This window comes from Ursus americanus, chromosome X (assembly GCF_024610735.1).
Source record: "Ursus americanus isolate L20-20 chromosome X, mUrsAme1.1.p, whole genome shotgun sequence".
In the NCBI taxonomy this organism is placed as follows: domain Eukaryota; kingdom Metazoa; phylum Chordata; class Mammalia; order Carnivora; family Ursidae; genus Ursus; species Ursus americanus.
Genome location: NC_142164.1, coordinates 78,256,789 through 78,281,793, shown reverse-complemented (window position 1 = coordinate 78,281,793; position 25,005 = coordinate 78,256,789). Strand labels below are relative to the sequence as shown.

At 36.9% G+C, this 25,005-nt stretch overlaps 1 protein-coding gene across 13 annotated transcripts in view; it reads right to left on the bottom strand.

Annotated features, from left to right (window-relative positions):
- Nucleotides 1–25,005, bottom strand: part of HUWE1 (HECT, UBA and WWE domain containing E3 ubiquitin protein ligase 1) — a 162,405-nt gene that overhangs the window by 112,421 nt on the left and 24,979 nt on the right. For all 13 annotated transcript variants that reach the window (XM_045799347.2, XM_045799346.2, XM_045799350.2 and 10 more), the window contains 4 exons: nt 18,484–18,552; nt 12,751–12,849; nt 11,876–12,082; nt 10,496–10,648 (listed from right to left, as the gene is read on the bottom strand). In XM_045799347.2, coding sequence (XP_045655303.1) covers nt 10,496–10,648; nt 11,876–12,082; nt 12,751–12,849; nt 18,484–18,528 — 504 coding nt within the window. In that variant the 5' untranslated portion in view covers nt 18,529–18,552. The remainder of the gene's footprint in view (nt 1–10,495; nt 10,649–11,875; nt 12,083–12,750; nt 12,850–18,483; nt 18,553–25,005) is intronic.

Genomic DNA, 25,005 nt, shown 5'->3' with positions numbered 1-25,005 from the left:
TATAATCAAGTAAATCAAATTTGGTTCTTTGAAAAAAAGCAACAAAAATAGACATGGCTTTAGCTAGACTGACCAAAAAATTTATGTTCTTGCTTTCTTTTGCTCTGGGCATTATGGCACTGTTTTTAAGAATGGATGCTTGGGGAACAGTCCTGCCGTGAGGGTTATTGAGAACTTAAAATGTTCTGTGTGTTTTCCATATTTACTCCTCATGCTCATGCCCTGTCCTGCTCATACCTTTCATCCACGCTTAGGTTATAAGGTTAGGCCATCTTCCCTTCTGCTTTGATATGTTGTTTTGGAACCACAAGGCACAATTGGATTTGTTAAAAACAATTCTATGCCAAGAAGCAACTGTATTTTCCAGCAGATGTTGCTGCTTTTGTCAGTTTGTTGTGTATAGGACAAATAGCTGCAATGAAATTTAGTGAATTTATCTTAGCAAGCCTTTTCCCCCTGGGAGAATGGTTCTTTTTCTGGTCAAAGAAAACTTGTCCCAGGCTCAAGTTTGAGAACCAGTGTACTCGCCCTTCTCAAAACCAACTGGCTCAAATGGATGAAAGACCTAAATGTGAGACAGGAATCCATCAAAATCCTAGAGGAGAATACAGGCAGCAACCTCTCTGACTTCAGCTGCAGCAACTTCTTGTTAGACACATCTCCAAAGGCAAGGGAAACAAAAACAAAAATGAACCACTGGGACTACATCAGGATAAAAAGCTTTTGTGCAGTAAAGGAAACAATCAACAAAACTAAAAGGCAACCTATGGAATGGGAGAAGATATTCACAAATGACATACTAGATAAAGGGCTAGTATCCAAAATCTATAAAGAACTTATCAAACTCGGTGCACCTGAATGGCTCAGTTGGTTAAGTGTCTGCCTTCAGCTCAGGTCATGATCCCAGGGTCTTGGGATAGAGCCTAGCATCAGACTCCCTGCTTAGGTGGGAGGCTGCTTTTCCCTCTCCCTTTGCCCCTCCTTGCCTTTGTGCTCTTTCTGTAATTTATTTGACAGAGAGAGAGCACAAGCAGGGGGAGCGGCAGGCAGAGGGAGAAGCAGACTCCCCATTGAGCAGGGAGCTGGATGTGGGGCTCAATTCCAGGACCCTGGGATTATGACCTGAGCTGAAGGCAGCCGCTTAACCGACTGAGCCACCCAGGCACCCCAAATAAATAAAATCGTAAAAACAAAACAAAACAAAACAACTTATCAAACTAAACACCCAAAGAACGAAAAATCCAGTGAAGAAACGGACAGAAGACATGAACAGACATTTCTCCAAAGACACACAAATAGCAAACAGACACATGAAAAAGTGCTCAACATCACTCAGCATCAGGGAAACACAAATCAAAACGATGAGATACCACAGCACACCTGTGAGAATGGCTCAAATGAACAACTCAGGAAACAACAGATGTTGGCAAGAATGTGGAGAAAGGGGAACCTTCTTACACTGCTGGTGGCAATGCAAACTGGTGCCACTCTGGAAAACAATACGGAGGTTCCTCAAAAAGTTAAAAATAGAGCTACCCCACGACCCAGCAATTGTACTACTAGTATTTACCCAAAAGACACAAACATTGTGATCCGAAGGGGCACCTCCACCCCAATGTTTATAGCAGCAATGTCTACAGTAGCCAAACTACTGGATAATGGGTAAGGAAGAAGTGGTACATATATACAATGGAATATTACTCAGCCATCAAAAAGGATGAAATCTTGCCATTTGCAAGATGTGGATGGAACTAGAGGGTTCGATGCTAAGCGAAATAAGTCAGTCACAGAAAGACAAACAAGATATGATTTCACTCATATGTGGAATTCAAGAAACAAGACAGATGAACATAGGGGAAGGGAAGGAAAAATAAAATACGATAAAAACAGAGAGGGAGGCAAACCATAAGAGACTCTTAATGCTAGGAAACAAACTGAGGGCTGCTGGAAGGGAGGTGGGGGGATGGGGTAATTGGGCAATGGGCATTAAGGAGGGCACTTGATGTAATAAGCACTGGGTGTTATAAGCAACTGATGAACCACTAAATTCTACCCCTGAAAATAATAATACACTATATGTTAACTAAACTGAATTTAAATAGGAAATTTAAAACAACAACAACAAACCAACTGGTTTTTAACAATTCAATAAGTCTTCTTGGAGTACTTTCTCTACATTTGCAGTTAACTAACCACTATTCATATTCACAACTGGCCCACATCACTGGGTTAACAGTCACTAAAGAAGTATCATGAGAAAAGGTACCACATACAAAGTCATTTTTCATAAAGATCAAAACATCATGTTCAACACTTTTTCTAGAAGCCATTTACCTTTTTTTGAACCATTTTTGTAAATAATATGTACATAAACACAATAAACGAAAACACCACAAAGATTTGGGGGAAATACTTTTAACAGAGACAAAGGGCTAATATCTCCAACAGAGCTTTTATAGAAAAACACTAAACCAAGACAAAAATGGGCAAATGAACAATTCACAAAAGCAAATCCTAACAGCCAAACATGAAAAGATGCTCAAATTCACTACTCATCAGATAAGGGTCAATTAAAGTAACATGGAGATTACCGGGACTCTTTCACAGAATCAAAATTATCAGTAAGGGCATATATATATAAAATTGCTTTATGTAGCAATCATTGCTCGTAATAGGAAAAAAAAAAGAATATGCATTAATAGGTAAATAGTTGAATAAATTATGGAACATCCAAACTATGGAATATTATGTAGCCATTAAAAGAATGACATAGTTATACAAGTGATTCAGCGAATTTTTAACAAACCATTAAGTGAGAAAACTGAGATGCAAAAATGTCCTACTTTTGTAAATCAGTGACAAAAATACCCTAAACATGTCATTATGAAGATAAAAATACATACACAAGGATACATTTTACGTTGTAGGAAGATGACCCAAGAGAAAAAAGACTACACCAAAAAAACTGTGTGGCACTATGTATTTATGCAAAATAATGTATACATACAATTTTAAAAGAAAGTAAACATAAAAGGGATTTATCATGTAGTTTATGTGCTGACAACTACTTCAACGAAAACTTCCATTTATTATGTACTTTCAACATGATCAGCATTAAACCTAGGAATTTTATTTATGACCTCATCAAGTTTACACCTAAAACTGAGGTAGATACCATAATCCCCAATTTATAGATATGTAAACTGAGATTAATTTGATCTGTTGACAAACTAGGTCCTTCTAAACCCAGGTTCTTAACCACACTCAAGTGAATACATGTAGTTGTTGCACAGGGCATGGAAAACAAAAGAATTCAGATTCAGGATGCAGTCTAAAAAATGAAGAGACATGAACCAAAATGTCTATTGAAGACCACTGTTATAAGAACTGTCACATTTCAAAAGAAGATGTTGGAGAGAAAGCAACCCATGTCAACAAGTTACATTTTTAGAGAATTTTGCATTTTTGAGAAAAATTAAGCTTAAAATTTTAATAGGGAGTTTGAATAATGGTAGTTACTATCATTAAACACCTAGCATATTATGTCTTATCTCTCAAAAACCTGTAAGATGCTCTTATTTGTAATAACAAAGCATCAAGCACGTAAGATAGTAACAAAAGTTGCAATGTACTGTACCCACCAAGATTCTAAATTGTCTGAGACTTAAAGTCAACCTTCCATCTACAGTCTTTACGTTAGCCCAATTCAGAGGAAAAAGGGAGCACATCTGTCATACAAGGTAAAAGGAGTCCAAAACACAAAAGAACATACAGAAGTTCCCCCTTATCTGAAGTTTCTTTTCAGTTACCCAGTCAACAGCAGTCTGAAGGAAGATGATCCTCCTGACATATTGTCAGATGGTCAACAGCAGACCAAGGCTGTATCAAGATGACTATGTCACAATGCCTAGTCATTTACCTCACTTCATCACATAGGCATTTTATCATACGATCATAAGATGAAGAGTGAATGCAGTACAATATTTTCAAAGAAACCACATTCACGTAACTCTTCTTATAGTATATTTTTATAACTGTTCTATTTTATTATTAGTTATTATTAATCTCTTACTGTGGCTAATTTGCAGACTCAACTTTATCATAGGTAGGTATAGGAAAAAAACATAGGATATATGGGCGTTCAGTACTATTTACAGCTTCAGGAATTCACTGGGGGTCTTGGAACGATACTGTGGATAAGGCAGGGGGAGACTACTGTAATAGCAATCATTTAAGCAATCCTTCCTGGTGACAGAATGATCCAAGGAAAGAAAAGAACATGATAATCCCAAACTACCCAAAAACTACAGCAAAAAAATTCCACACTTTGCATATGTGTGCCATGTAAAAGTCTAGTATGCATCTTACTTTTACTTTCTAAATGGTCAGAACATTTATTAAGTATTAGTTTGATAGATGACCAGCCTCAAAGTGGGGGTGTTATGACCTGACAAACTATTAATTCTGATAGGTGTTGTTATGGCTCTACACAAAATACTAAATTAACTAGATTGCTCTTCTTCCATCTCTAAATATAAAGCTTGTTCTGAAATCTGAAAAGCATTCAATATGGTACATCCCCTGGAAAGGGTATGGCTCGTATAAGCAAACAGATCAGGTTTCAAACCCCAAATCACTGCCTGATTATGGGAATTATAAGCAAATCAACTTCACCTTGCTTAACCTCATACTCTTCATCTATAAAATGAGAGAATTCCTACTCTCAGAGTATTAAGAGGATTACATATGGTAGGTATTAAATCAGGGAACAACTAAACTATAGCGCAAACAATGGAATGTTACAGTCATTAAAAATACAATCTACAAAGTCATTACAAATTATCACATTTAATTATAAAATATATATTATAGCTATAAAATATTTAGAGAATATAAAAAGTGAAACTCACCCATCATCTTTTCCTCCAATTCAATTCCCTTTCTAAGCTTACAATTAAGATATGTAACTTTCTGCACTTTCTTAATAAGTTTTACTTTTGGATTTAAAAAAAAAAAAAACCAGGGGCGCCTGGGTGGCTCAGTCGTTAAGCGTCTGCCTTCAGCTCAGGGCGTGATCCTGGAGTTCTGGGATGGAGCCCCACATCAGGCTCTTCCACTGGAAGCCTGCTTCTTTCTCTCCCACTCCCCCTGCTTGTGTTCCCTCTCTCACTGGCTGTCTCTCTCTCTGTCAAATGAATAAATAAAATCTTAAAAAATAAAAAAAAAATAAAAAAAAAACCATAGATGGGGATCTTCCACTAACTTTTCCTGCTAAGAGATCCTTTCATTGAGGAGTTCTTTTCGGGTCCTGTACAGGCTTATGCTTTGTTAAATACGATGTTTCAAAATTTTTTCCCAAACGATGGTGCAGTGAGAATACTTAAGCATAATTTTTGTGTACATTTGAATGTTTCTAATAGAACTTCCTTAAAATAGAATTACTGGATGAAATAAAATTTATACATTTTAAAATTAAAGGTGCAGCCAAATAACCCTACAAGAGGGCATTTTTACACCAACAGTTTGTAAGTATCTGCTTCCCCACAACCTAGCCAATTGTAGATAATATTGGCAATCTAATGGTAAAAAATGATCTCACATAATGTACATTTCCCCATTATTCCTAGTGTAATCTTTTCATGTTTTCTTGACCAAGTTTAAAATTATTTCATAATTTTTATGAATTATCTGTCTATATACTTCTGCATGTTTTTCTACTGGGTTATTTATATTTTTAATGATTTGTAAAGCTGTTTACCTAATGTGTTACTCCTTTGTTATACACAGTGCAAATACATTTTCCCAGTTGAAGAAGTCATCTGCCTTTTACTTATAACTATTTTATCATACAGAAGTCTTAATATTTTCACATAAAATCTGTAAATTTTTAAAATGGCTTATAGGTTCCTGATTTAGGAAATCCTTCCACATGAAAGATGTTAAAGAGTTGCCTGTATATACCTCTAAATATGTTTGTAGGATTTACGTGAATAGTCTAAAGAAATTATCTAAACACATTTTCCCCTCAAATAGTCAATTGTCCCACTTTATAAACATGAGGCTTACTATTTCATTCTGCAGACATATTTGTCTGTTCCTATGCCAATTAAAAAAACTTATACTGAATAATGCAGCCTTACTTGCAATTACTCTTTTGCTCCCACCGGTTATCTGTAGCTGTACCAAGCCAGGTCTTTGTCTCTAAACTCATTTATGTCAGTTGTATATAATAAGTTAAAATACTATACAGAACAATGATTCAAACTGAAAAGGGAACTATTTTTATAAAAACCAATCTGAATATTTGGCAAAGGCAAAAAGGCAAGATGCTAAAATAAAAAGTGTCAAATTAGGGAAAAGAGGTTCAGGGGTAAATTATAAAAATTTGTAATTCTGTATTAATGTTTCTTTACAAACTGAAGTCTTTATACCGCTGTTGCTCTACTTCAAAGAAATCAGAGATGATAGTTGTAATTTATGTAAGTAAGAGAACAGACTATTTCTGACTCAAAGTAGTGTCTGTGGTCCTACTTTAGAAAGACAGGAAAAAGAACTGACATTTGTGTTTCAGTTTTTAAAAAGTGGTATGTACTAGAGCACCTAAGTGGCTAGTCAGTTAAGTGTCAGACTTTTGATTTTGGCTCAGGTCATGAACGCAGGGTCATGGGATTGAGCCCCCCATTGGGCTCTGTGCTCACTCTGGAGTCTGCTTGAGATTCTCTCTCCCTCTGCCCTCTTCACACTCCCCCCTCCCACCCCGCTCACACTCTCCTCTCTAAAAATAAATAAATAAAATCTTTTTAAAAAAGTGGTATTAATGACATTTTTAAAAATTTCTGCTTTAACATTTTAACAATAATTACCCTAATAACTATTCACCCTAATTTGATCAAAGAGGGCTTCTACTATATTGCATCTTCCCATGCAAAAAATGGTATCATCTGTCTCTGCTCACAATTTAGATCCTCTTTTAAATCTGTAAATGAAGGTTTAGCTTTGTTCCAACAGATCATAAATACTACTAGTTAGCTTTATTTTCTTTTATTTATTTATGTAAACCATCTGTCTGATTATTGCCCATTCACATTCCTTTCTCCTTGCCAAAGGCCACACTTTTCACTTCTGGTATCTGTAATTTTTTTTCAAAACTTTATGTTGCTCTGTGTGCACATTTTTAAGTTTCAGAAATGGTACTGACCAATTAACATTTTTAACCACCCCCACCATTATTTTTAAAAGCTATTGATGTTGCTACATGTGTTATTTGGGTCACTGCTTCTAACTGCTACATATTCCATAATATGCACGCAGCACATTTTACTTATCCAATCTACTAACTGCCACAATGATGCAATAATTTCCCAAATGTTACCTTATGGAATAATATGATATCATCTTTGGGATATATACCCAGGAGTACCAGTCAAGGGTTCCTAAAGCCTCACATGCCTGCTAACACCTACCATTACACAGTTTTCTAATTTCTGTTAATCTGATAGTTTTATAAACTGTATTTCTCTAATTACTAATGAGTTTCAACATCTATTAATGCCTTGGTCTGTGAATTATCTATCCATAGCCTTTGTTTATCCTTGTTAATTTGGAGGTGTTCCTTAAATATACTATAATGACACAGGCCCTTGACAGTTTTTGAAAAAGATTTATTTATTTATTTGGGGGGTGGGGAGGGACAGGGGGAGAGAGAGAGTCTCAAGGAGACTCCACACCGAGTGCGGAGCCCAATAAGGGGCTGAGATCACGACCTGAGCCAAAACCAAGAGTTGGGACGCTCAACTGACTGCACCACCGTGGCACCCCGCCCCCTGAGTTTTAAAACATGGCTAAACACTTACCGATCTATCACTACTCTGTTAAGTTTTATTTTTGGCAGTGCTGCTTAATGTTGTACACAGGCCAGCTGATATTCCACCAATTGTGCGAATGTGGTATTGGTCCGTGACAAAATGAGTTTGCACCAAATGTTAGTCAACCATATCAATAAGTACACTATTTCTTTTTTTTTAATAATAATTTTTATTATGTTAGTCACTATACAGTACATCCCTGGTTTTTGATGTAAAGTTCGATGATTCATTAGTTGCGTATAACACCCAGTGCACCATGCAATACGTGCCCTCCTTACTACCCATCACCAGCCTATCCCATTCCCCCACCCCCCTCCCCTCTGAAGCCCTCAGTTTGTTTCCCAGAGTCCAAGTCTCTCATGCTTATTTCAACTGATGTTTTTCTTGTTCAAGGAAGCAGTGTGCTGATTTAAATTCCAATATAAGTGCCAGTATCACAGTGAGTTATGATGCTTTTCATTGAAAGGGAAGTCTTAATTTTGTATTATCAAATTCAAATTTTTTACAGTAAGATTTTATGTTTTGGGGTTTTTAAGAGTTCCTTCCCTACCGGTAAATCACAATCTAACCTTCTATACGATCTTCTTAAATGTATGGTTTTACCCATTACGGCTAATTTTAGCTATACTTGTTGATACTGTGAATGGGGTCTTTTTTCTAATCATCTAACTGGTTATTACTAATGTATGGAGAAAATATCTTCCTGTATAAGTGATCATTTACTTGGATACCTCACTATACTTTTATTAGTTCTAATAATTTTATACTGCCTCCCCAGAAAACCAAAAGCCTCAATTCTATCACCTTCAAATAGTAACAAGTTTGCTTTTTTTTTAAAAATAATTTATTTCTTTGAGAGAGGGAGAACACACACAAGCAGGGGGAAGGGCAGAGGGAGAGGGAGAAGCAGGCTCCCTGCTGAGTAGGGAGTATGATTTGGGGCTGGTTCCCAATACTATGGAATCATGACCTGAGCCAAAGGCAGACGTATAACCGTCTGAGCCACCCAGATGCCCCAAGTTTTCTTTTTTAATATGTATCCATTTCTTTCTTTTCTCTTGTATTTGTTAGAATCTCTACTATAAATTTAAGTGGCAAAAGTAATAGCATTTTTGTGTGACTTCTGAATTTAATGGAGATCCTTCCGTTTTTCCATTATGACTTCTGAAAGATGATTTAGAAATTCAAAGTTTGTTTTCCTAGCTTTCTAAGAGTTTATATTAGTTTTAAATAATGTACTGAATTTTATCAAATGCTTTTGAAGCATCTCTTGAAATATGGCTTCTTTTTCCTCTTACTGTTACTTGGGGAGCCAATATTGGACTGTCTTACATTTTTTAATAACATGATAAAATTGTGTTAAGAAAACAGGTTGCACATCTGTATATACATATTTGCAGATACAAGAAGAGAAAATATGCTCAAATTTTGAAGGAAGCTCCATGTAGATGAATGAAAGGTAATTAACATTCTCTTTATACTTTTCTGTATGTCCTAGAATTTTCACAATACATGTTATATATAATATCATTAAAAACTGATTTTTAAGGAGGGGGGCCTGGGTGGCACAGTTGGTTGAGTGTCCAGCTCTTGGTTTCGGCTCAGGTCGTGATCTCAGGGTCATGAGACTGAGACATGCACTGGGTTCTGCACTCAGCGTGGAGTCTGTTTGAGACTCTCCCCCTGCCCCTCCACCCCCACCCCTGGCTCTCTCTGCCTCTCCAAAATAAATAAATAAATAAATAAATCTATTTTTTTGGGGGGGGAATTGATTTTTAAGGAATTATATACCTAAAAATAGCCTGAAACTTGAGCTGTATTATTTATGAGGTAATCATTAATTGGTTTTTTAAAAAATTAGCCTTGCCAATGTTTTAAAAGATTTTATTTGTTTATTTGACAGAAGGAGAAAGAGAGAGCACAAGCAGAGGGACTGGCAGACAGAGACAGAGGGAGAAACACGCTCCCCGCTCAGCACAGAGCATGATACAGGGCTTGATCCCAGGACCCTGGGATCATGACCTGAGCTGAAGGCAGTTGCTTAACTGACTAAGCCACCCAGGTGCTCTCTCAAACCCTAATAAGCACATATGATCAATTTGTTTCTAGGAACACTGGACAGTAGTTTGGTTGAGTTGAACTTTCATATGAGGTTTTTTTGCCTTCAATTATACTTACTACCATCACAAACTAATTCCTGAGCACAGCACTAAGTACCCTACATTTTATTTTATTCTGAAACTACTCTTAAGGTAGATACATTAAATTCCCAGATGAGAAAACTGGTATCAGAGCTAATAAGCAGGGATAAGACTCAAATCCAGATTGCACCATATTTCCTTCCTAAGTAGAATCTGATTATGAACTTTCTTTCCAGAAAAGTTGTTGCCCTATGGATAAAGAGTGATTCTGCTTTGTGAGTAGATTCATGAAATTCCTCAAAATTGCTTCATAACAACTCAGAATACTTCTTAGGTTTTGGGGGGAACTTAAAGGGGCCCCCATAATTCTATTCAATTAGGCCAGTAAACTTAGGGATTACTATCCATTTTGACAATGTAAAAAACAGCTGTGAAAAGGAAATATATGGTCTAATTTTTGTGCCCTTCCACTCTTTACCCATGACTCACCTCTGCCAAGTGTTGCAGCCGGGTTAGCAGTGGGGTTCTCTTGTCAGATCCGAGGCGTGTGATATAGTTTGATCTTTTGCTAAATACATAGAGAAGATTAAGGACTGCCAGCACCACTTGCATATCAGAGGAAGCCAATAAAGTTGTCAAATGCTACAGGGAACAAAAAAGGGCAAGTTCATGGTACAGTGTACACTAGGCTTTGAAAACTTAAAATGCCTATGTAGTAATAGATTTGTTTATATATACAAAGCTATCAAGAAGTTTAACAAATACAAAAAACCATTTATGAATATTTGAGCACCTACAACATGCAACCTTGTCCCCAAGCAGCTTATAATCTGGCAGCAAGCCAGAAAGGCCAATAAAAGTTAAAAAAAAAAAAAAAAAAAAAAAAAAAAAAAGCAAGCAAGCAAGCAGCAGCTCAAAACTGCACAGGGTCCCCCACAGGAAAAAACAGATTACAAAAGAGACAAATGTGATATTTTAATACACAGTGGAACTCAAGAACATTAAGTCTCCAACTAGACTAAAAGTATTGTGAAAAGAAGATAATTTTATGCTCCTTCTGTATCCTTTGAGACAAATATAAAATTGGAACTAATTAAAATGCAGGGTCCTCCATAAAGAAACTAAAGATATCAACAACAGCTGGTGGCATTTATGACTGTTACAGTATAGTGTATGTAACAGTAACCCAAGAGTGACTACGTAGATTTTTTAATAAAATCAAAGTTCATCAATATATCAAAGCATTTGGTCAGTGTTAAAATCATTATGTCATTTAGCTAGCAATAAACCTAGGCATTCCGGATTGCTGATAATCCTGAAGGCTATGGAATTCCTTTTGCAACTAGTTTATTTTATTTTTAACAGACTGCTTATCTGTTCCTCACTTAAAACTGTGGGTGCTATACTTCAGTTCAGTTATTGCACTTTTCCCAAGCCAGTTCCTTTAAATTCTGGTCCTATTTCTTTACCAAAGTCTTAGGAAAATTAACATTAACAACAGGGCACTTAGGCAATGAGTAATGTATCAAAGAAATCAAACTATTTTAATAGTTAAAGTGATTTGGGGATGCTCTCATAACTGGGACAAGGATTAATTTTTGCAAATTCCCAAGAATACTTCAATACATGTATTACATTCTCATTAATTTCTTGAAAGGCAGAGTGAAGGTGACAGTAATGAAACTTCCAGCAACCTGTTGCGAGTATCTATATCCAAGAATCATCATCATTGTCTTTGACACTGAAAACCCCAGACTTCCATAATGAAAAGGAAAGAAGCAATTATCAGAGAGAAATAGCAATTTCTTCATCTCGGGACATGAATAATTCTACTTAAGAAGAGATCACATAGGCTTGAACCTTTCCTACCTCTATGGAACTGTACAGATGCCGGGAAAAGCTGTACTCAATGAGCAAGGCTGTGAAGTTCAACACAGCCAAGAGAAGCATTTTCAGTTGTTCTCGTTCCGGTCTATCACATACGAGCATCCACGACATATTTTCCACTGTTTGTCCAGCATCTGCCAGGATTCCATCAAAGCGGTCCAACAGATCCACCCAGTGGTATAACTCACACTGGAGAAGGGAACAGAAAGGAACACTGAAGAATAAGGTACTAAGTACTGTGCAGGTGTTTTGCTACAATGGAATGCTCAGCATGACACCTAAGACAAGTTCACTAACCACCTTTGCTTCTCTTTAAATCCCCACACCAGTACAGAAACCTGTATGAGAAATATCATACTCTGAGGCATATACACCTGAGTTCATTATTACATCCATCAAAGTATACATGTGCTAACACCAGTAGACACCTTAACTAGGTCTTCAGAGAGAGAATTCGGGCTATATTCTGAGGTCTACAAACACAATGACTCTCCCTGCCAGAACTCATATTATCAGAAGTGTTCATTTTTAGAGTTATCTAAAGAAGATTCTTTTAACTATCTCAAACTCATACTGTCAGTCAAACTAAAGGAATTCTGTGGTTGAAATTCTTTATCATCACCTGTGTAAACATTCTTCATCCCCAGCTAGCAAAGTTTTCTTTCACATTTTCTTTCAAAATTTCATTAGTGTTCACAAGCTAAAAGCTAGCGGTCTAGAGCTGTACTAGACGTACACTAGATACTTACTAATTGATGAATGATGTTACCTCACTGTGGTTTCCTTCCGTATCAGAGAACACAAAATGATGTACTAGTCCAGGGAGCCCTGTCTTTTGGGAGCATGGGTTCACATACCTTCCCAATGTTCCATGTTTTGATCTGCTGCAGTTCCAAGAGGAGTTGCTCATCATTACAAACTTTGAGTTTGTCTATTAAGGCTCTGCAGTCTGCAGGCTGAGAAAAACAGGTATTCACAAAGTGTTTTGGAGGATGAGGGATACACAAAAACAAAGAATGGGAAAAGGAATCTTTGGGTCAACACATTCAGCCATTTAACTTTTGAAAGAATATACAACATTTGAAAATGGGAAATTTGCCAATCACTCAGATTAAAGGGAAATCTTATAATAAAACAATCCATCTGCACATTTTTAATTTGGATAAACTTGTATATGTAGACAATCTACTTGGAAGGGTACAGACAACAGAAATAAAGGAAATGAGCTAGACAGCAATACAAACAAAATGAAAGAATCTGTACCACAGTCTGAAAGTTAACTAGAATGCCTGATAAGAAATGTTGAATCAGAGGAACACTGAAAAGCCCTAGTGAATTCACAGTTAAAAGTGAAGATTAGCACTGGGTGTATTTTTCTGCAACATTAAACCCTCTAACTGCAGGAGGGCAAAGAGCTTCTGAACTTTGTAATACTGGGACTTCATTCTTACGGGATTCCCATTGCCATATATTCCTGCTTATACCGATGAAAGGGCCTGTTTTTCAGGTAACAAGGTATAGACTGAGAGCTTATAGTAAAGTTTCTGAAAGTGGAGGAGGAAGAAGGCTAGGCACCGGGACAGAGAATTCTTCCATTAATGGATGGCAGCTGAAAATGATTACACTTGCTTTTTTTCTCTGTAAAGCAGTATGGTATCCTGGAAATGGGCCTAGATTTGCAACCAAACAAAACTGGGTTCAGCTCTTAGCTTGATATTTAATAAGCTGTTTTATCATAAGCTAGTTTAATCTCTCAGCCACAGTTTTCTTACCAGGAAAAGAGACCTACTAACTACCTTGGTAATGTGAAGTTCAAATGTTTGCAACATACTAAAGCACTTATTTCACATAACAGGGGCTTAAATATTGAGAGACAGCATACTACTACAAAGAGTATGGGCTTTGGAATTAGATAGTCGGTAAGCACCTCTTTGAATCTTAGTATCCTCTTCTGCAAAACAAACTATACCACCACCTATTTTTCCAGCAATGTTGTGAGATTTGAGCTATAAGTATTTTCAGTACCCAAAACAGAACATGGAAAAACAGGGGTTTAAAGGTTTTCTTTAAGTGAAGTCCCAAACCTTTTCTCTCTGAGGAAGCATCATTAAGAGCTACCTCAAATTTTTGTGGTAATTAAATGCAAGTAAAATCCTTGGCATAAAATTCTTCCATAACCAGGCCTGCCTTTTTTCTCCTTTCCTTGAAGTCATATATAGGTTGAGGGAGAGGTGATGAAGCAGAAGAAACATAACATGGGAGTCTAAACCACCTGCTCATGTAGTTCACTTGTGCCTTCTAGACCTACTCAGGCTTAGTATCAAACATACCACTTCAGTGTTTAATGGAATGCAGTTATGCAGATCCAATTTTTGATTCTGTGGGTTAGATTACACCCAATTCATGGTGAACATTTGAATCCTATAATCACTTGGTATCTCATCAGGCATTCAGTCTTTATCATAAAAGTTTCAGCTGCAAGCCAGAAGCTGCTTTTCTGAATTTTAGAATAGTTGTTGGCAGACAAAAGCCTTGCCAAAATTCTAGGAATCTCAGCTGCACTTCTTCTATCATGGCTTGCCAGAGGCATCTCTGGCTGACACCTAAGTCAGACATCTCATTCTACTAGGTCAAAATGTCCACGTAGTAGGGCAGCTTATATCATAACCTGAACCTTTCTCAGTCTTTCCTAGATCCAGACCTCACTATCACTTTAGAGGTTATCCAGTAAATGAATCAAAACAGCAAGCCCAAATTTGATGTATGCTGGTTCCAAAATCCAAAGAGACACCTCATATGTTGTTCCTCTGTCTTCATGGTATATGGTATAAGGTACAGCAATTCACCTCTCACTTTAGAAGGGAAATCTTGACATTTCCCAAACCTATAGGCCCCTAGAAACTTTCCTGATGTGGAAGACCCTCAAGCTTCAAAGGGCAGTCTCTGGCACACATATGCCTAAGGCATCTAAGGTACTTGTGTTTTCTGCTCACAAGATTCAGTGAGCATAATGGCATCAATTCGATATACCAGCATGATGTTCTATTTTATCAGCAGTAGCAAGGTCCCTCTGGACCTTGTAGTTTGCAGAATGCACCAGGGACAAAAGTCTATCTTTACCATCTCGTTTCTGCTACATAAATGCAAACTGATTATTTTCCTTCTCCCGGTAATGCACTTGCCAGTTCAATGGATGCATACTAATTGCCAAGGTTCACACTGATTTGCTCCAATAAAGATACTAAACCTAGGGAAAAAATCCTTTGCACAGTTGCTGACACACAAAGTGATCAATAAATGTCTTCCTTGTGTAGCCACTACGGAAAACTGTGAGATTCCTCAAAAAAATTAAAAATAGAACTACCATATGATACAGCAATTCCACTTCTGGGTATTTAATCCAAGAAAATAAAACAATAATTTGAAAGGATACATGCATCCCCATGTTCACTGTAACATTATTTACAATAGCCAAGATATGCAAACAACCTAAGAGACCATGGACAGATGAATGGATAAAGATGGGGTGTACATATACAGTGGACTAGTATTCATCCATTAAAAAAAGAATGAAATCTTGCCATTTGTGACAACATGGATGGACCTTGAGGGCATTATGCTAAGTCAAATAAGTTAGAGAAAGACAAATACCATATAATCTCAACTTATACACAGAATTCAAAATACAAAAAAAAAAAAAAAAACCCAAATTTAAAAGACCCAAACTCATAGATACAGAGAAGAGACTGGTGACTGTCATAGGTGGACAGGTGTAAAAATGGGTAAAGAGGGTCAAAAGGTAAGAAAAAAAATTTTAAATGTCCTTCTTAAAAATAATACCTAGTATTAACCACAGTACAGAAAATTGGGTATGCTGCTCAAGGAAACTAGGCATCTTCAAGCCTTAAAAATATATTGGGAGGGGCGCCTGGGTGGCTCGGTCGGTTAAGCGTCTGTCTTCATCTCAGGTCATGATCTCAGGGTCCTGGGATGGAGCCCTGCGTTGGACTCTCTGCTCAGCAGGAAGTCTGCTTCTCCCTCTCCCTCTGTGCTCTCTCTCTCTCACTCTAGCTCTCTCTCTCTCAAGTACATAAATAAAATCTGTAAGAAAAAAATACATAGGCAATGATCTAAAAATTCGAATTCCAGGAGTTTATCCTAAGTAATTTGCTAGGAGCTATCAAATGTTGTAAGCCAGGAATGTGTGTACAGGTGCGACCCCAAGAATAAATCTGTAACAATCCATTAGGTAAAAGAAGAAAAAATTTAATTTGCATTTCTGATTACCTACAAGGTTAAATTATTCTGTAAGTTTACTGAATTATTTCTTTTCTGAAATGACCTATGTCCATTATGTCCATTGTCGTATTCTTCTCTCCTACTGATGTAGCTACTAAAGATAACTACAGTTCACTGCTGAACAACACGGGGGTCAGGGGTGCTGACCATGCAGTAGAAAACCCAAGTAGAACTTTTGACTCCCTAAAACCTTAACTACTAATAGCCTACTGTTGACTAGAAGCCTTACTGGTAACATAAACATTCAATACATATTTTTATGGTATGTGTATCATATACTGTATTCTTATAATAAACTAGAAAAAAGAAAATGTTATGAGTTTTAGGAAAATCATAAGGAATATACATTTACAATACTGTATTTATTGAAAAATATCCACATATAAGTAGAACTGCGTAGTTCAAACCCCTATTATTCAAGCGCCTACTGTATACTGGGCTACAAATGTCTTCCCTAGCTTGTCATGTGCCTTTTTACTTTGGATATACTACTTTACACTTCCATTATATTTTTTCCCTTTGTTTTAATGCTTGGGAGGGCCATCCCCATCTAACACCAGGTAAGTATTCATTTATATTTCACCTATAATTTATTTCTTTTAAAAATATTTGACTTTTAATTTATCTAGAATTTCTTTCAATATAATAGTCCCCACCCCTCAAAAGTCGAACAATTTTCCTGACACGGTTTCTTCCCTACCAATATTCCTATAATTATCATATGTTAAGTTCTAATGCACATGTACACTAGGATACTTTCCTAGGTTATCTTCTTACACTGATGCCACTGTTTCAATTTTTTAAAAAGATTTTATTTATTTGACAGAGAGCAAGTGAGCACAAGCAGGGGGAACAGGAGAGGGAGAACCAGGCTCCCTGCTGAGCAGGGAGCCCGATGCAGGGCTTGATCCCAAGACCCTGGAATCATGACCCGAGCCGAAGGCAGATGGTTAACCAATTAAGCCACCACACACCCCAATGCCACTGTTTTAATTTGTGTAGTTTCTTAAGGTAAGTTTTCTTTTTGCTCTTTAGTTTCCAAGATAATCTGAGTATATAACTGTCAAAAATTCAAGATGCCAAAACATATCAAAAACAAAATCAAAAGCAAAGTGTATCCGCAACAGATACGAAAGTGAACATACTCGATATGTATGGCACTCAATAAGAAACAACCTGATATTCCAATGTCAAATACAAAATGACCACGATGAGCAGACAACCAATATAAGGCCAATAAATTTGAAAATATATGTAATTAAAGCATAAAATTAAAATGACTATGAAATATTTTTCCCCACTTAACAAAAATCTAAAAGATAATCTGTAATGTTGATGAGGGTATGGGAAGACAGCATTTCTCACATTAATTAGTATAATGCTTAACAAAAAAGGTCAGGAGAGAATTGTCCATGCAATAATATTTTAAAGACTAGAAGAAATACAGCAAAATGTTAACAGTGATATCCATGGTGATACTGGCCAGGTAGTTACAGTTTTTAAAAAGCAAGTGGCCTATATTTAGAAAATGAACTAACTGATGATGTGCCAGATACTCTGCCAAGCATCTGCCTCACATCAAGAAGAGAAAAATTATCAACGCTGTCTTATAGCTGTGCAAACCAGGCCACAAAAATCTCGTCATTTAAACTCATGTCTAATTCCAAAGCTCGTGCTCTTCGAACTACAACATAATGGGATCTACAGAAGTGTCATAACAATGCAATATTTTCTTAACCTCAAAATGCAGTTTAAGCCAGCTGACAGAATATTGGACTAAAGCTGGGATTGCTACTGCTGACACAGGATCAACTGACGTGGTCACCCAATATATAGGTTAATACAGGTTAAGTTGAATCGTATGATTAAGAATCCATAATTTGAAAAAAGCTACAACACTGGCCTTACAAGAAACCTAGTTAAGAAAGGTGTTACTACTTTAATTGTCGAGAAAAAAAAATTGAAAAAGACCCCACAAGTACATACAGAATTTGAATCCACATCTGCTCTTTCCATTATACCACACTGCCTTCCAATGCATAGGACAGCAGCCAGGGAGCCTACTTCAGGTACATAAAGCTACAAACACTTTAGTGCTCACTTTCCACTGGTGACTAGCTTATTCACTCTTTTAATCAAGGGAAGTTCAAAAGTAAATTTGTTTCAAGACAACTTGCTGTTTTATTGCACTTTGTATATATAAGTGATGGCATTTTGAAGATCAGTATGGTTGAACGACTACCAGGACTTTTTCTGAAATGAAAAAATAGAGCATACTTCTGGATACTTACAGCCTCAGTAGGTGTCTTTTTCAGTTTAGTCCTGTCTACTTTCATGTTTTCGATTTTCTGTTTTATGATCTGAAAAGAAATTCCCCCCAAAAGTGAGAACTTAAAGTTGCAATCTCGAGTACTACATGCTTGACATAAACAAGACAGAATGAAGAACATGCAAAATGCTTAAAGCAAAAACTCTGGATTTATGATGCCATGCCAACTCAGAGGCACAGCTATGAGGTAGGGAAGAAAAAGGAATCTCTTCAGACAAAACTGGCTCATATCCATATGTTGCATAAGACTATAATCAATTTAAGCCATAATTAAAACACTTCTTTTTAAAACAAACCTCTCACACTCATAATTGAAAATAAAAGATCACCATGTTTTTAACACACCTCAGGATGGAAAAATTCACCATATCCTTGCAGTTTTCTGGAAAATTTAGCAATTCCACTTCTGGGAATTTATCCAAAGAAAATCGTAAGGATGTACACAAATATTTAACCATAAGAATCTATACTGCATGACCATATGTAATAGTGAAAAACTGGAAAGCACCAAATGTCCAAAAAGGATTGGTTTAAAATGAAATATTACACAACTGTTATAAACATTGCACACAATTACATAACAAAAAGATCTTCATGGTGAAATAAAAAGGTTATAAAACAAACAGTATAAACCTATGTCTAAACTGCTTAGGGGGGTATACATCAAAATGTTAACTCATTACTAACCAAAAGGATTATGCATATGCATTTCTACATCTTTTATTGTTTTAACCAATAAAAATATATTAATTGTGTTATAAGAACAAAGGCAACACAAAACTTTTATTTTTAAAGGAGAAAATGAGGTATAAGACTCCCACTAGAAATGTCCTAAGCACAGAACACAATCATTTTTACTAAGGCCATTTAATCTAGAAGGCACAAAAGTGGGCAACCCACAGTATAAATCCAGGTGATCTTTCATGGCAGACAGGTCCCTCAAGATGTTCTGACCAAAGGACAGGAAGAAATAAAGGTTTCTCCCATTAGCAACTAGGACACATGGACAGAAGTAGAGGTGAAATGAAAGCTCTTTACATACCAAGGATTCTCTTACTAATAATGTATTTGCTAAACAGCAGTAATTGAAGGTCAATGTCTCTCCCCCAAGAAGGCTGTCAAAATATAAAGCTGACCAAGCACAAATAAAATTCAGTTAGCTTTTGGCCTAGATTCAGTCCAACATCCTCAGTACTGTGGAAATAAAGTGTAATTGCCCACATGGTTGGCATCTATTTAACCAATGGGCATTCACGAAGAACTGGTGAAACATTCAGAGTATATTCTAAAATGCTTCTGTAGAGACAAGAAAGTTTTCCCTTTATGGCTCACATGTTAGGATAGGAGATTCCAGATTACTTTTTTAAAAAATCACCTCAGCATGTAAAAGAAAATAAACAAAATGCCTGCTGCCAACAACTTCCAAATATCTAAAACAAGACTAACAGAATTCTGTTAGCAATCTAATCCATGTAGGGGAAACTCTAAGGGAGCTACCTGTATTCAGTTTTGGCTTTTTCTCACAAAACTTCTCACACTCTTTACCTAAAATAAGCAGCTATCACACTTTTGTGGCTGCAGTCATTTGCTGGGAGGCTTTGAGACCTCTACTGCAGAAAGTAGCAGCCAGCCCCAACACCATACAGCCCAAATCACTGAATGCCTTTTTTCCAGAATTACGAACAAGGTAAGGATGTCCATTCTCACCACTTTCATTCAACACAGTGTTGGAAGTTCCAGCCACTGTAATAAGGTTAAGAAAATGAAATAACAAGTATATAGATCAGAAAGGAAAAAAACAAAACTCCCAATTTGCAGATGACAAAGGATTATCTAGTAGAAAATCCCCCAAATGTACCAAAAAAAAAAAACCCACCCAAAACCCACCCAGAACTAATAAATGATCTCAGTGAAGTTGCAGGATCCAAGATAAACATACACAAATCAATCTATTTCTATATACTGGCAACAGACACATAAACTCCAAACTTTAAAAGTACACCAACACTCACAACTGCTCAAAACAAAACTTGAAATACTTAGGTGTAAATCTAACAAAGCACATACAGGACTTATATGTCGAAAACTACAAAATGTTCATTTAGAAAAAATAAAAGAGCTAAATATATGAAGAGATATACTATACTCATACATTAAGAGGACTCAACACAGTAAAGTCAATTCCCCTCAAATTGATACACAGGTTTAATGCAGATCCTATCCAAATCCCAGCAAGATTTTTTTTGTAAATAAATTGAGATTATTCTAAAATGTATATGGGGCGCCTGGGTGGCACAGTCAATTGAGCATCTGACTCTTGGTTTCAGCTCACGTTGTGATCTCAGGGTTGTGGGATCAAGCCCTGCGTCAGGCTCCGCACTCAGCACAGTCTTCTTAAGATTCTCTCTCCCTCTCCCTCTGCCCCTCCCCACTCCGTGCACTCACTTGCACACTCTAAAATAAATAAATCTTTAAAATGTATATGGAAAGACAAAGGAACTATAATAGCTAAAATAATTTTGAAAAAGAAGAGGGAGGAATCACTCTGTCCAATTTCAGGACATACATATATATCTCCCTATAGTAATCAAGACTGTACATGTAGTATTGGAGATGGGATACACACATATATCAATCAGAATCCAGACAGACTCATACAAATATGCCTGATTTTTTTTTTTAAAGAGGGAAAGCGGGGGGAGGGGGAGAGGGAGAGCGAAAGAAGGAATCTTAAGCAGGCTCCATGCCAAGCACATGGCCCGACATGTGGGCTCAATCTCACGACCCTGAGACCGTGACCTGAGCCGAAATCAAGAGTCGAGCGCTTAACCAACTGAGCCACCCAGGCGTCCCTACCCAACTGATTTTTGACAAAGCTGAAAAAAGCAATTCAATCAAAGGATAGTTTCATCAACAAATGGTGCCAGAGTAAGTAGATATCCATAGGCAAAATATGTACTTTGACCTAAGTCTCATACTTTATATAAAAATTAACCCAAAATGAATCATGTGGTGAGAATGTGGAGAAAAGTGAACCCTTGTGCACTGCTGGTGGGAATGTAAATTGGTGCAGCCAATATGGGAAAACACTATGGAGGTTCCTCAAAATATTAAAAATATGATCCCACAATTCCATTTCTGGGTATTTAGCAAAAGGAAACAGAAATACGAACTTGAAAAGATCTATGCACCCCCATGTTTACCGCATTGTTTACAGTAGCCAAGACATGGAAGCAATCTAATTGTCCACTGATGGATGAGTGGATACACATACACAGGAATATTAGCCATAAAAAAGAAGGAAATTTTGCCATTTGTGACAAATGGCTGGATCTTGAGGGCATTATGCTAAGTGAAATAAGGCAGAGGAAGACAAATACACTTACATGTAGAGTCTCAAAAAACAAAAAAAAAACAAAAATGCCCACAACACTGAACTCATAGATAGAACAGACTGGTAGATGCCAGAGGCAGGGGTGAGTGAAATGGGTGAAGGTGGTCAAAAGGTACAAACTTTTAGTTACAGAACAAATAGGTTATGGGGATGTAATGTGTAGCATGGCGACAATAGTTAATATTGTATTATATATTTGAAAATTGCTAAGAGAATAGATCTTAAAAGTTTTCATATTAAGAAAAAATTCTAACTAGACTGTGATCATTTCACAATATCAAATCACTATGTTGTACGCCTGAAACTATTATAATGTCATGTTAATTATCTCAATTTAAAAAAAGCAAAGTAAAAAAAAAAAGGATCACAGACTTAAATGTAAAAGTATAAAACTCACTGGGAGAAAATATTTGCAAGCTATATATAGTATCTAGAATATATAAAGAACCTCAGAATTCAACAATAAAAAACCAAACAATCCTCCAAAGCAAGAGCACTGATTAACTTGCACTAATAAACAACTCCAACTCTTTTACAGACTTAAGAAAATGTAGATGAGGTCACTGGCAAATCTTCACATATGTTTCTGGCTTTAACTACAGCTGTTTTGATTTAGGATTCTGTACCAGTCAAGGGTCTGGGTTGAGAACAACAGACTCTGACTAAAGCAGAAAAGTGATTTACTGGAAGGATCACAACTTAGGGGAATCAATAGGAAGGCTTATAGATCCACATTCAGAAAATAAGAGGAACCAAGGAAACAGCCTTGAACTACAGCCAAGGACCTCCCACAGCTTAGTTGGGGGTGCCTCTACTGCTAACACCAGACTCTAGATGCGTGGAAGGTACTGCTGGTGGCAGAAAGATTTCTGAACGGTCTCAGGTTATTTGCATCAGCAGTTCTAGACACAAAAAGTCCCAAGTGTGAGCATCTAATCAGTCAAGTATAGGTCCTAAGCCCAGGCCCTAGCTGTCAAGGTTCGGGGAGAGCAAGTACATTTGGCTTTTTCCCATAAACAGATTCAGATGATAGGCAGCCAATTAAATAACTGAGCCAAAACAAATGAACGAACACACACATTCCCCTAACAAGTGCAATGTTAACCTGGTTAACAATTTTGTTGCAAGAAACATCTACAGTTTAAAAATGAAGGCTATTACTGTCCATGAGACATCAATTAAGAAAATTCAAAAGTTTTTTTTTTGTTCCTAGTTATTCTCTAAGCTGGTTTCACAGCGGGAAGGAAAGTATTTTTTGAGCACTCACTACAAGCCAGACAAGGAGTTGGTATTTCCTAAAGCTAAAATTTTACAGCATTCTGCTCCATGAAGGAAGACAAGGTTCCAGTAATTTGGGAAATGTTAAAAAAGGAATTTGTCTTCCTTTAGGACAGTCAGGTGGCTGCCTGACATTACTAACAGCTCCAAGAAATCTTGGGTAAAGGAAACTTATAAGAGCACAAAATCATTTTTTTTCAAGTGTTATTTACTAAAAGCCCACCAATTTAAGTATCCCAAAGAACAAACTTTGAGACATGCTGTCCAAGGGGCTTCATATAATAGTCTTTCATAAAATCCTCACCACTCAAGCCAAGTTTTGTCCCCATTTACAGATAGAAAACTGAGGCTCAGAGAAATTAAGTACCTTATGCCTAGCTAGTAAATGCTGGCACCAAGATCTAAATCCAGGCCTTTTTGGCTCCCAAGTCCATGCTTTAATAACATGCTTTTCACTTTATTTACTAGTTTTATTACAATAAATCCCTGTAGATGAAAATATACATTTGTGACAGACTCTTCTACGCTATTGGATCCTACGTTCAGGAAATTATTGCAAGAGAGAAAGCTGGGGCACAAGGTTATGAGCTGAGATACTGTCAAATCACACTAAAGATGGGAACAGTAACCAGGGAATGAGTTCTACCTAACGTTTAGAAGTTAAATGGGTGAAAATCCCATTACATAAAAAAGCCTCTAACAAAAAACAGTTCTAAACAAATCCCTGGAAATGGCCTACTGCCTTTGTTGGGTCAGATCAGAACTCTGAGCACCATGCAATCTTTACATGTAATAAAGATTTCTTCCTAAACTTATGTTAAAAAGATCAGCTTTAAGGAAATTAATAGATTATTATGAACCACCACCCATAGCTATACATTACTTGAATACTTCTATTTAATTAACCACTTTTTCCCCCTTCCTCCTTTCCCACAAACTTCATTTACCTTTAAGGTTTAAATCTTGGGTTTTGTAGGGTTTACATCTCAAGACAAGTGTGTTCACTTAAAATATACTGAGGGGAAATCGCTCTTGAAAGGGTAATTCACTCTGTAGTAATCAACTCCAGTTGATCAAATTTAGAATGACTTTCAATAAATCAGCTTCAGGGCAGAGGACACCTGTAAGTTCCCAAATCTGGCTCAAGAGGAGTGTAGTGGCAGGTTAGCCTTACAATTCAAAGTATGGCTGAAGGATCAGCAGCACTGATATCACCTGGGAATTATTAAAAATACAGAATCTCAGGCCCATCCAGACCTGAGGAATCAATCTGTATTTTAATGAGATCTTCAGGTGATTAACATATTTTAAGTTTGAAAAGCACCAGATCAGAATACAGGCTCAAAATCAGGAAACCCAGGTTAGGATCCCTGCTATATCATTTACTCATCGCATGGGCATGGACAAACCAGCCTCTGTGAACTTGTTTCCTCAACTGTGAAATAGGGATAACTGATCTCCCCAATTCCACACTTCCTTTCATCAACCCATTCTCCAGAGAGCAGCAAAAGTAATCTTCTTAAAACATAAATCAGCTCATGTTACTTCCTTGCTTAAAACCTTTCAACAGTTTTCCTAGAATTATATCCAAACTCTAATCATGACTCATAGGGCCCTGGCATGATTTGGCTGCTGGAACTCTCTCCGATCTCCCTTCTGCACAACTACTTTAGTCTTTCCCTTTAGTTTCTAGAATGCTCTAAGTTCCTTCTGTCCTCTAGACCTTTACAAGTGATATTCCCACTGGAATGCTTCTACCCTACACTCCTATTTCTTTCCATAGCTAGTTCCACTTGAGGAGTGACTTTAAGA